Source organism: Perognathus longimembris, chromosome 10 (assembly GCF_023159225.1).
Source record: "Perognathus longimembris pacificus isolate PPM17 chromosome 10, ASM2315922v1, whole genome shotgun sequence".
NCBI classification, from domain to species: domain Eukaryota; kingdom Metazoa; phylum Chordata; class Mammalia; order Rodentia; family Heteromyidae; genus Perognathus; species Perognathus longimembris.
Window position 1 is genome coordinate 37,361,915 of NC_063170.1, and position 11,940 is coordinate 37,373,854.

General features: G+C 39.2%; 2 protein-coding genes across 4 annotated transcripts in view; one reads left to right on the forward strand and one right to left on the reverse strand.

Annotated features, from left to right (window-relative positions):
- The window catches only part of Nek4 (NIMA related kinase 4), a 30,805-nt gene extending 25,061 nt beyond the window's left edge, over nucleotides 1-5,744 (forward strand). For all 3 annotated transcript variants that reach the window (XM_048355865.1, XM_048355862.1, XM_048355864.1), the window contains exons 14-15: nucleotides 310-443; nucleotides 4,905-5,744. In XM_048355865.1, the coding sequence (XP_048211822.1) occupies nucleotides 310-443; nucleotides 4,905-4,997 (227 nt within the window). In that variant the 3' untranslated portion in view covers nucleotides 4,998-5,744. The remainder of the gene's footprint in view (nucleotides 1-309; nucleotides 444-4,904) is intronic.
- A 3,807-nt stretch (nucleotides 5,745-9,551) lies between these two features.
- Nucleotides 9,552-11,920, reverse strand: Spcs1 (signal peptidase complex subunit 1). Its single transcript, XM_048355872.1, has 4 exons — nucleotides 11,564-11,920; nucleotides 11,223-11,282; nucleotides 11,053-11,139; nucleotides 9,552-10,157 (listed from the first exon to the last, which is right to left on the reverse strand). Exons 1-4 carry the CDS (start codon nucleotides 11,777-11,779, stop codon nucleotides 10,032-10,034), a joined length of 489 nt encoding a protein of 162 aa, XP_048211829.1. The 5' UTR covers nucleotides 11,780-11,920; the 3' UTR covers nucleotides 9,552-10,031.
- Between the last annotated feature and the right edge of the window lie 20 nt (nucleotides 11,921-11,940).

Here is an 11,940-nt window from a genome sequence, read left to right on the forward strand (position 1 = left end):
ACCATGTGTAAATATATTTACATATATTTATATATCTATATCTTAATAAGAACAAAATGACTGTGGTGTTCTTGTCATAGTGATAAAGGACTTAATCCCCCCCCCCTTTTTTTTTTTGCCAGTCCTGGGGCTTGAACTTAGGACCTGGGCACTGTCCCTGAGCTTCTTTTGCCCAAGGCTAGCACTCTACCACTTGAGCTACACTTCCACTTCCAGCTTTTTCTGTTTATGTGGTACTGAGGAATCGAACCCAGGGCTTCATGCGTGCTAGCAAACCACATTCCCAGCCTTTTTGTTATTGCTTTGTAGCTATTTTGCCAAGTTCTGAAAGGATCAGAAGAATAGTAGAAGTCTTGAGAGCTGATGTAATCCGGGGCTTGGGAATTCAGCTTTTAGAACAAGTGTATGACCTTTTGGAAGAGGAAGATGAATCGCAGAGAGAGGTGAGTGTCTCATCAGCTGTGGTAAGCTACTTGGGATATAGAAAAATGTTTAGCAACTTTTTGAAATATATTTCATATATAACTTGTCCATTTTAAGTATACATTGAAGTTTTTGTTGTTGTTGTTTTTGTTTTTTGCTGGGCCTGGACTTGGACTCTGGGCCTGGGCGCTGTCCTTGAGCCTTAGAGCTCAAGGCTAGTGTGCTACCACTTAAGCCACAGTGCCACTTCTGGCTTTTTTTGAGTAATTTATTGGAGATGAGAGTCTTATAGGCTTTTCTGCTCCGGCTGGCTTTGAATTGTGATCCTCAGATCTCAACCTCCTGAGTAGCTAGGATTATAGGTGTGAGCCACCAGTGCCTGGAAACAGTTGGTTTTTTAAAACCTTTTCAGTTATGCAGTTACAGCTACAATCAATGCCTGAATATTTCTGTTACCCTCACAGAAACCCTATATCCATTAGTAGTCTTACTCCATTGTCCCCCACCTCTAAACAACCACAAATAGCTTTCTGTATATAAATAGAAGCATACAAAAATATTGCCTTTTGTGTTTTGCTCATTTAATTTAGCATAATGTTTGTAAAATTGATCCATGTGTTATTCCTTTATACAGTCAAATAATAATTCATTGTTTGATTTTATTTATCAGCTGATGATATTTGAGTAGTGTCTACTTTTTGGCTATTATGAAAATTCATGTGGAAGATTTATTTTTGGTAGTACTTGGGTTTGACCTCAAGGGCTCATGCTCTATTGGCCTGGTTGGCTGGCACCTTACAGTTTTAGCCATATCTTCAGCCCTGGTTGTTTGTTTGCTTTTGCTTATTGTGAATGAGAGTCCCTTGGAATTTTCTTCCTGGGCTAGCTTTGAATCTGGAGAGCCTCCAGCTCTCCTGAGGAGCTAGAATTTTCAGGTGTAAGAGCCATAAACATGCACCTAAATTTTCCTCCATTAAAAATAATACCAGTACTGGGATTTGCATTTAGGGCCATCCACCCACTTGGCTGGTGCACTACTGCTTAAGCCATACCTGCAGCCTAGCTTTCCTGTGGAAGTTGTTGTGTGGTTTCAGTTTTCTTGGATGAATACCTAGGGATGAAATTACTGGATCATATAGAAACCCTCTTTAAATGTTTGAGGGATTTTCCAGAGTGTTTCTTAATGTATCTGTACCATTTTTCATTCCTACCAGGCTGTGTAAGATATGAGGTGATGAGTTTTCCATACCCTTGACAATACTTATCTGAACATAGCTAATCTAGCGTCAAATTATAGATTTGATTTTTATTTCATTGATAATTGATGATAGTCACATTTCCATCTACTCCAAGCTATATTGCATATTATCTTTGGAGTAATGTCTATTCAAATATTTTGCCTATTTTAAACTTAGGCTATTTGTTGACTTTTGAGTGGTAAAATTTCTTTATATTTTCTAGATATAGGTCTCTTACCAAATAGATGTTTTGTAAATATCTTCTCTAAATTTGTGGGAATTTTAAAATAATATTCTTTGAAATACCAAAATTGTTAATGTTGGTGAGTATAATTTACCTATTTTATTTTTTATTTTAACATGATTTCTGGTGGTACTGGAGCTTGAACTCTGAGCTTTTCACTTGCTAAGCAGGTTTATCCACTTGAGCCAGGCCTCCAACCGCTTTGTTATTTTTGGTACTAAAATGGGGCTTGACCTTAGGGCCTTGTGTGGTCACTTGAATTTGAATTTTTTTCTTCTTCTGTGTGTGTGTGTGTGTGTGTGTGTGTGTGTGTGACCTTAGGGCCTTGTGTGGTCACTTGAAGTGTGTGTGTGTGTGTGTGTGTGTGTGTGTGTGTGTGTGTGTGTTGGTCCTGGGGCTTGAATTCCAGGCTTGACCATGGTCACTTAGCTTCCACTTGACTTTCTTGATTATACTTGATGTTCTACCACTTGAACCACACCTCCAAGTCCTTTTCCTGATTAATTGGAGATGGTCTTGCAGACTTTTCTGACTAGGGTTGGTCTCAATCCTCCAAGTCTTAATTTCCTTTGCAGCTAGAATTACAGGCATCAGCCACCAGCACTTGGCTTTGTGTGTGTGTGTATGTGTTTGCCAGTCATAAAGCTTGAAGGGCTTGTGCTGGGTGCTGTCCCTGAGCTTTGGTGCTCGAGGCTATTGTTCTACTACTTTAGCCACACCTCCACTTCTGGCTTGTTTTTTTTTTTTTTTTTCCAAATTTTTATTATCAAACTGATGTACAGAGAGGTTACAGTTTCATACGTTAGGCATTGGATACATTTCTTGTACTGTTTGTTACCTTGTCCCTCATACCCCCCACCCTCCTTCCCCTTTCCCTTTCCCCCCCATGAGGTGTTCAGTTCACTTACACCAAACAGTTTTGCAAGTATTGCTTTTGTAGTTGTTTGTCTTTTTTTACCCTGTGTCTCTCGATTTTGGTATTCCCTTTCAATCTATGGCCTCCCTTATTGGGAATAATTAGTACAGGTTTAGGCAAGCCATAGCAGAGCATCACAAGGCCCAATAGCTATACCCTTAGGAACACATAAGATGATGCTAAGTGAAATGAACTCCACGTTATGGAAAAAAGTGATATATCACAGTTGTAACTACTTTCAACGTCCTATGTGTATGTGTAGTTTCTATTATTGATGATGTTCTTGTATCACCTTCCTATGGTTGTACCTACACTATCTCTGTAATCTTATCTGAGTATATTGGAAACCGTGTTTACTGGTATTGGAAGTAGGAAATTCAAAGGGAATACCAAATTTGAGAGACACAGGGTAAAAAAAGAGAAATAACTACAAAAGCAATACTTGCAAAACTGTTTAGTGTAAGTGAACTGAACACCTGGGGGGGAGGGAAAGGGGGGGAGGGAGGGGGGCATGAGGGACAAGGCAACAAACAGTACAAGAAATGTATCCAATGCCCAACATATGATACTGTAACCTCTCTGTACATCAGTTTGATAATAAAAATTTGAGAAAAAAAAAGAAAGAAATATATCCAGTGGCTTGTTTTTGAGTGGTTGGTTAATTGGAGATAAAGAGTCTCACAGACTTTTCTGCCTGGCTTTTAACCACAGTCCTCACTCAGCTCTTAGCCTTCTGAGTAGCTAGGATTACAGGCATGAGCTAGGTGCCCAGATAGATGGTACATTTTTTAAAATTTATTAATTAAAAAAATTTTGACAAGGTGTTGTGCAAAATGGGTACAGTTACATAATAGGGCAGTGTGTACATTTCTTGTGATATCTTACACCCTGTTTTTCTTTCCCTTCCCTAGATCAGGTTAGATGATACATTTTTAACTGAAGTACCACCAAGGTGATATGGTGTCATCAGTAAACTGGATCAGGAATTTCAGGATATGCTTAACACATTGGGTGTTATTTTAATTTTAATTTTTTTTTTTTTTTTTTTTTTTTTTTTGCCAGTCCTGGGCCTTCACCTCAGGGCCTGAGCACTGTCCTTGGCTTCTTTTTGCTCAAGGCTAGCACTCTGCCACTTGAGCCACAGCGCCACTTCTGGCCGTTTGCTATATATGTGGTGCTGGGGAATCGAACCCAGGGCTTCATGTATACAAGGCAAGCACTCTTGCCACTAGGCCATATTCCCAGCCCTTAAGTGTGTGTGTGTGTGTGTGTGTGTGTGTGTGTGTGTGTGTGTGTGTGTGTGTTTAACAAGATATACATCAAATATCACACAGTACTTTTTACTACTCAGATTGATTCATGTACTGGATAATTGGTGATTTGTATTGTTTTAAAAACGTATTTCATTTACATAGACATAAATATATAAATGAATTTGACAGATTATCTGAGGGATAATTTTGTTTCATTAGTTCTAGTATTCTAATATGGTTGAGATTATTTTGTATTGTAAGGACTCCTTGTAAGCATTGCCAAAAGTAAACTCGCATGTCATTCAGGCAGAAGAGAGCTTATTAGAAGAGAGAGAAAAAAACCCAAACTGCCAGCCCATGCAAGTTGGAAGCCTTTGGAGCAAGATAGCTTATGGCAGCAGGAGAGAGATTATATAGGGGGAGGTGGGAGAAGGGGTATGGCCACAGTAGATCTGGAGGTGACCTCAGAGGATGGGGATACATCCTCAGAGCCTGGGGGACCTCCGACAGCCCCAAAGCATGCCAGTTGCCTGGGTTATGGATGTGGAGACTTCCAGGGTGCATGGGGAGAGAACCAAGGGAGGGAACCATTTCTCCCAGGTAGACCTAACACTCCTTGTATATAACCTTTTGGCATGAATGTAAATATTTTCCCTAGTCTATTCTTTGCTCTTTTGTTTTCATATTTCTTTTTTTTAATCTCCCAAGTTTTAAATTTTTATGTAAATATAACATTTTTTCTCATATGGATCCACCTTTGGTATCATACTTCAGAAAGCCTTTCTTCTAGGATTATAAATACTGATTTTCTTTTTATCTTTCCCAAATAGGTACGTTTACGGGAGCACATGGGTGAAAAGTATACAACTTACAGTGTGAAAGCTCGTCAGCTGAAATTTTTTGAAGAAAACATGAATTTTTGAGAATTTTCTCTAATCTTCTATAACTAAAGATATTCTCAAAGATTTTGTCTTAGAAAGCAAACTGTTACTGTTACAATTTAGGGGACATTTGCCATCCTTTTATAACTCCTTGGGATTTTTTTTATGGAAAAGAACAGTAATATAAAGCAAGTTCAAAGAGTCAAAGTTAAAAAAAAAAAGCTTTTGGTTTTTATACTTTTTATGAGGAAAAATGTTGGTTACTGTTTACTGAGCCTGAAACCAATTTTATATCTAGAACTTTATTTTTTTAAGGTACTAATTAGCTTGAAACAAGTGCCAGAAAGCATTGGTTTCAAAGTTATTTTATTATAGTTATAAAAACAACAGTAGAAACAAGTGACATGGCCAGTGATATCTGCTATTATTAATAACCTTAGGAAGTATTGTGTGTACAATACATATATACATATATATGTATATATATACACACACAGAGTAGTTGATATGTATATATATGTATATTGTCAATTTACTATTCTGGGAATAGAATTTAAAGAATGTGAAGTTCTATGTAGTATTTAAGGAACTGTTTTCCTTTTTTACACATTGATTAATATTATTGTTAATATTTCATTTACTATGAATCCCATTTAGGTATACAAGAATTGGATCTAAAGTATTAAAATACTTTGTAAATCATGTTTTCATTTATTAGTTTTATTAGATTTATATTTGCACCAGCAAGAACATCTCTTAAAGACTCCTTTTCCAGGGGCTAGGAATATGGCCTAGTGGCAAGAGTGCTTGCCTCATATACATGAAGCCCTGGGTTCAGTTCCCCAGAACTGCATATATAAAAGGCAGCCAGAAGTGGCACTGTGGCTGCTCAAGTGGCAGAGTGCTAGCTAGCCTTGAGCAAAAAGAAGCCAGGGATAATATAATGCTCAGGCTTTAGTTCAAGGCCCAGGACTGGCAAAAAAAAAAGGGGGGGGGGGAAGAATTCCTATATTCAAATAAAAACTGTTTAAAAAAAAAGACTCCTTTTCCAATTAAGCAATCTACATCCTTTAATTATATTGGACACATATAATATTTGTCTCCTGAAATCTGCCTTCATGTCCATCAAAATATTGTTTCCTTTTCATATGTGGTTATATATCACATTTGTTTGATAAGTAATGATGCCTACACAAGAAATAGTTTTTATAAAATAAAATATAAGACCTGGACAGTAAATTTCACTTTGTATTCAAATACCTCTCAAAATGAATACCCCGGATGTTCTAAGTTTCCTTTTCTTTGAAAATGAATGCACACAAAAATACTCTAATGAACTGTTCTTTCAGTTATGTTTTTACTATGTGCTAGGTGCTTTGCCAGGAACTGGGGATATAGTAGTGAATAAAATAATATTTCCTTGCTCTTACAGTGCTCATCTAGTTTCTGAGGCCTTTTACATTGAATAGCTTACTAGAGCTCAATTGTAAAACCATCTAGTTCCAGTGGCCAGTTGGGGGCAAATCTTTGGCAAACTATTGGTCTTCTTGCCCAGTTCACCTCTTCTGTTTTGGAAATCTGCATCTTTCTGGACAATTTTAACTACACTTTTTTAGTAATTATTTCCTTAGACTTATATATCCATGCTGTATATTTTTGTTTAAACATTCACTGTTTTGAATTTACTCTCCTTTGACTACTTTGTATTTTCTTATCTCGTTTCCCCTCTCATCCCGAAGATTGAACTAGGACCTTATTATACACTTACTAGGCAGGTGATCTACCACCTAAGCCACACCTCTAGCCCTTTTTTTTTTTTTTTTTTTGCATTGATTATCTTCAAGGGAGGGTTTTGTTTTATGCCTGGGCTGTGAGCCTCCTATTTATGCTTCCCTGTCACTGGGGATAACAGGGTACGGGCCACTGTGCCTTGTCATTGTGCTTCCTGGAATCACCATGTGCAGGTTAAGATGGTGTCTCTTGAAATTTTTTTTTTTGGGGGGGGGGGTCTGGGCAGGCTTCATATTGGAGGAACCATGCCACATTTCTGCTTGAGCCACTAATCCTGGCTTCCTTAATTAACTTTAAGACAAATTGTCAAACCTATGAATTTTCTTGACTATATTTTTGGCTACATTTCAGACTGATATATGATACCCCTATACATGACTTTTGTTTCTAAAGTCAGTAATTGTTTTTCTCGTAAAAGGAGTGCTTAGAAAGCCAAGGAGCTTTTCACATCCTTACCCAACACATTGAAGTGTTGTTAATATGCTCTGCACATCCTCTACTTTGTAGGAGTTTGTTTTCATGGACTTTTCTGCACAAGATGGCTTTGAACCAGAGCCTCCTTATATCTCAGCCTCTTCAGTAGCTAGGATTATAGGCATGAGCTACTGGTACCTGGCTTTTAAATTCAAATTTCAATAAATGATCAGGTCATAGAATTTTGTATGGAAATGTTCAAATTTGTTTGGTATCACTAGTATCCACTAGTCTTATATAGATATTGAGCCTCTTAAGTTTTAGCCAACTTGATCAAGGAACTGTTTGATCACTGATCTCAGTGAACAAAGCCAAGATCTCATTTCCAAGGAACTAATGTTCTGACAACAGGTAAGCTGTTAGTGAGATGTGTGATGAAACTCAGCAGACTTAGTGATAGACATTCTACTTTATTTCAACAGATGGTAAGGAGAATTTTTTTTCACCTGAGACTGGGACTTATACTCTGTACCTGATGCTTATTTGCCAGTGCTCTACCATGAGCCACACCTACAATCCCTAGAATTTTAAAAAATAGTAACAGTATGTAGAGATCTCAATAAAGGGAAATTGCTTTGTACCTGTAAAAAGACATTTGAAGAACGAGGAACTGTGCAAAAATCTTCCATCTATAGTCTAATTGTTCCAACACATCCTGAAGGGGTCAAGTGTTGGTCTACCAAGACTGATGTTTTGCCAAATTCATATGTAATTGCCCTCTACAATTCACACCTTTTTTTTTTTTTTTGTGGCACTACTGGGATTTGAACTAAGCCTTAACTCTCAATTGGCTTGCTTAGCAGGCACTCTTCTGGTTATTGTGGAGGCATAATCTCAAATCATACGGACTTTTCTTACAAGAGATGACCTCAAACCTTGATCCTCCAGAATGTCAGCCTCCAAAGTAGCAAGGATTCTAGGTATGATCCACCAGTGCCTGACTCCAAGATAGATTATTACTTCTCTTTTCAACCTTTCAATTTCATCTTGAGAACAGCGACAACTTGATTTTAATCACATCTGGGAGCTTCTAACGTTTTAGTCACATTTATTGAGTCTTAGTTCAGTTACTTAATTTCTCATATCTTTGGAAGACTCCTGAGTATTGCTGTGCCAATATCTTTGCTATCTTTTTTTTTAAATTGTAAAAGTGATGTTCAGAGAAAGGGGTTTGAACAGTGTCACTTCCCTAATTTTCTCCCAGTTTTTCCCCTCCCAACTTCCTCCACAAATTGTATAGTCCATTTTCAGTTCAGTGTCTATTGAGTATCACTGCTGCATTTGTTCACCCTTTGCCCCACCATTTCTGTATTCCTCCTTAACCTTCCCCCAGATAAATTTATATACAAGACAAAGGTACAGAAAACAAAAACAGTGATAAAGGAGAAACAAAACAAAAAAGCAAAAATAAAAACCTCTTGCTTCCATTTCTTAGAGTTCATTTTGATAAACATTTTATATGATCATATGCACATAGCTATTAGGTCTTTGTGATCCTAAGAATAATATCCACTAGTCTCATTGTGCGAATGTCTAGAGTCCTGCATAATTTACCATGGTAAAAGTAAAAAAATACACTTGGGACATGTTGCCTTTTCTTAACAAATGCAGCCTTGCAGTTCTGCATCCTGGTACTGAGAAATATAGTAGTATAATCCTCCAACGAGCTAGGTGTAGTACATTTCTGTAATTTTAGTACTCAGGAAAGTGAGGCAAAGGATCATGAGTTTAAGGACAGCCTGAGCTACAGAGTGATATTTTTGTCTCAAAAACAAAACAACAAAACAATCCAAGTCAGGCACCAGTGGCTCATGCTATAATCCTTAGCTGCTCATGATGCTAAGATCTGATGGTCATGACTCAAAGTCAGCCTGGGTAGGAAAGTCTGTGGGACTCTTATCTCCAATTAACCATCAACAAGCCAAAAGAAGTGGATCTATGGCTCAAGTAGTAGAATACTAGCCTTGAGCAGGAAAGCTAGGGACAGTGCCTAGGCTGTAAGTTCAAGTACTACTGGCACACAAACACAAAAACGTTCCCCTTAGCTTTCTGGAAAAATTGTTACTTCACAAGTTTAATAAAACGTTTTCAAAGGTGTTTGCTACTGTTAAAAGTATACTAGGAACATGCTGGAGACATGACTCAAGTGGTTAGTGTGCCTAATAGCAAGAGTGAGGTCCTGAGTTCAAACCCAGTACTACCTACTCCCCATACCAACATACCACCACATGGAAGTTACAGCTACAACTGTAAAAATAGTGCTTACATTTTCCGAATCACAAGCTTCTGTCTCTTACTGGCTTGAAGACAGACTATTCAACAAAAAGACCCTTTAGAGATAAGACTTGCTCTGAATTTTAATTGGAAAAGTTTAAAATAACTTAATGATTCATAATGAATTATAAAATCTAGTTTTAAATTGTACTATCAAGCCAAGTACATGCCTATAATCTCAGCACTAAGGAGCTGAGGATAGCGAGTTCAAGTCCAGCCCAGGTTACACAGTGAGATTCAAAAAACATAAAAATTGAAAAAATTATACTGTCATTTATGAGGCATTTATTATTTATACCTGGAAGAAACATTGCATACTTTTTGTTTTTCATTTCATAACAAGATTATGAAGAGTTGGTCTAAAATATAAATCAAACACAACTGAGCTATTTCGAACTGCCTTTGAAATATAAAGAAAACTAAATCTATATGCAGCTGTGCTTTATGAGCATAGAGTTTTAAGCTCATGATTTGGTTATGATGACAATTTAGCTCATCTCACAGAAAAAAGTAAGTATTGAGTCGTGAAAAGTCCAATCAATTATTTTTAGCATGCCTCTTAATTTTTCTATCCCCGGTTTTCTTGTCTTCTGTTCCTGAGTCTTGAACAGGTAACCACTTGAGGGGATGTCGTCGATAGATGGGCCATGGAGGAAGTGTTAGCTAGATCAAAACAGAGAAAGTGCATCAGTTATAGCCATTATGAAATCATTATGTATATAATTTTTTTAATTGTGTGTGTGTGTGTGTGGAGGTTGTGGAGCTTGAACACAGGCCTGGGCTTTGTCCCTGAGCTTTTGTGCTGAAGGCTATTACTTTACCCCTTGAGCTGCAGTGCCACTTCAGGGTTTCTGGTGGTTAATTGGAGATAAGAATCTCACAGACTTTTCTGCCCAGTCTGGCTTTAAACCAAGATCCTCAGATCTCAGTCTCCTGAGTAGCTAAGGATTACAGATTTGAGCCACCAGCACCTGCTTTCATTTTTTTCATTATTATCTTTAGCTGTACAAAGGATTTGCCATTTAACAAAGCAGTTTATATAAAGTGTATCTTGATCAATGTCACCATTTTAAACATTCTCACCTACCCTTCCCTACCCACTATTACCTCACTCTTCTTAATTTTATAGGATATACATTGGATTCTTGTCTGCATTTTCCCCTTCTCTTAATTACGTATGTTTTAAAAATTACTTCAATGCTAAAGGTTAAGAAAACAAGACCCAAACAAGATAAGGTCAAGTAACTGCAACAAGCCTTACTGTTTACACATATGGCTCTGAGAGCTAAGAGAAGGGTGAGACAATGGTGAGCACCGTAAGAAATTCATACTAGCTTTGACCTCACTGCTGAAGGAAATAAGCCGTATGGTTTTACACGGCTGAATACATCTATCTGATACGACTTCAAATGCCCTTATTCCAGCGATACTAAAGAGAAACGCTGATAGGAAAGAGAGGAAGAGTTGACCGTGTGGTTCTCACTGTTGGGTCCAATCAAAGCAACCCCACTCTGAAAGCTTGCGCTGCTAACACCCAAGCACCCAACACACTTCTTACCAAACACGAAAAAGCAAATCCGGCCATAACTATATAGACTGTCCACCCGAACTGTTCAGCCACGTACCCATAGATAAATCCAACTATCTGGAGACAAACAGAATATATGAAAATACAGTCAAACTAGGGAGTAAAAAAGAAAAAGAATCCAAAGTAAAACCAATACTTACTGCAGAAAAAAGAATAATTCCTTGAAACATCTGTTCAGCTAGCTTCTGCCCCTTGTAATCCTAGAAGTGAAGGCGAGAGAGAGGGGGACGGGAAGGAGAGGGAGAAGAGAGGACTTGGTTCCGCTCCGAAGGGTTGCCATTTCGTACAGGACTCACACGGCGGCACAACCGCATCCCCTCACCCCCGTCCCCGCCCCAGTAAGCAGCCGGATCCCCGGCTCCACGGGGGCTCATCAGCGTCCCGACGGTGCACGAGCGCCATAAGGGCGCCTGGAGGTGTGACTGTGGAGCGAGGGCTGGGCACCGCGCGCGGAGGACCGGGCCCCAGGCCACACCCTCACCATCTGTGTGGGGAGCGCGCTGAGGTGTTCCAGCATGGTTAGCGGAGAAGGCGGGCGGCGAGACAAGGGCGGCAGACAGCGAGGAACTGCAACGGTCCGAGCCGAACACCTAGAGTCGACTGGCTGGGCGGACCAGCCCCTACGTGCAACTGCCGCGGCCCCGGAAGCGGATGTCTCGGAAGGGCGGGGATAACCCGTGGCCTCGCCCTGCGCCATCGCTAAGCGACGTGCGCTTTCGCAGCTGGCTGAAGCCCGGCGTCCGGCCCGCGAGGGCTGAAGAGGTGGTCGAGCCGAGGCATAGCGCACCCGCGAATGGTTCGCCGTCAGGAAAACCGGGTGCCAGGAGCCGTGGCTCCGGGCGGATAAATTGTCTGGGT

What these genes read in the sequence shown, in the direction of transcription:
- Spcs1 (XM_048355872.1), bottom strand. Translation starts at nt 11,779, where the DNA reads ATGGCGCAGGGCGAGGCCACGGGTTATCCCCGCCCTTCCGAGACATCC. An exon ending in GAATTATTCTTTTTTCTGCA is followed by an intron (nt 11,140 to 11,222) that starts GTAAGTATTGGT and finishes GTTTGTCTCCAG; the next exon opens with ATAGTTGGATTTATCTATGG. An exon ending in GATTTGCTTTTTCGTGTTTG is followed by an intron (nt 10,158 to 11,052) that starts GTAAGAAGTGTG and finishes GTTTTGATCTAG; the next exon opens with CTAACACTTCCTCCATGGCC.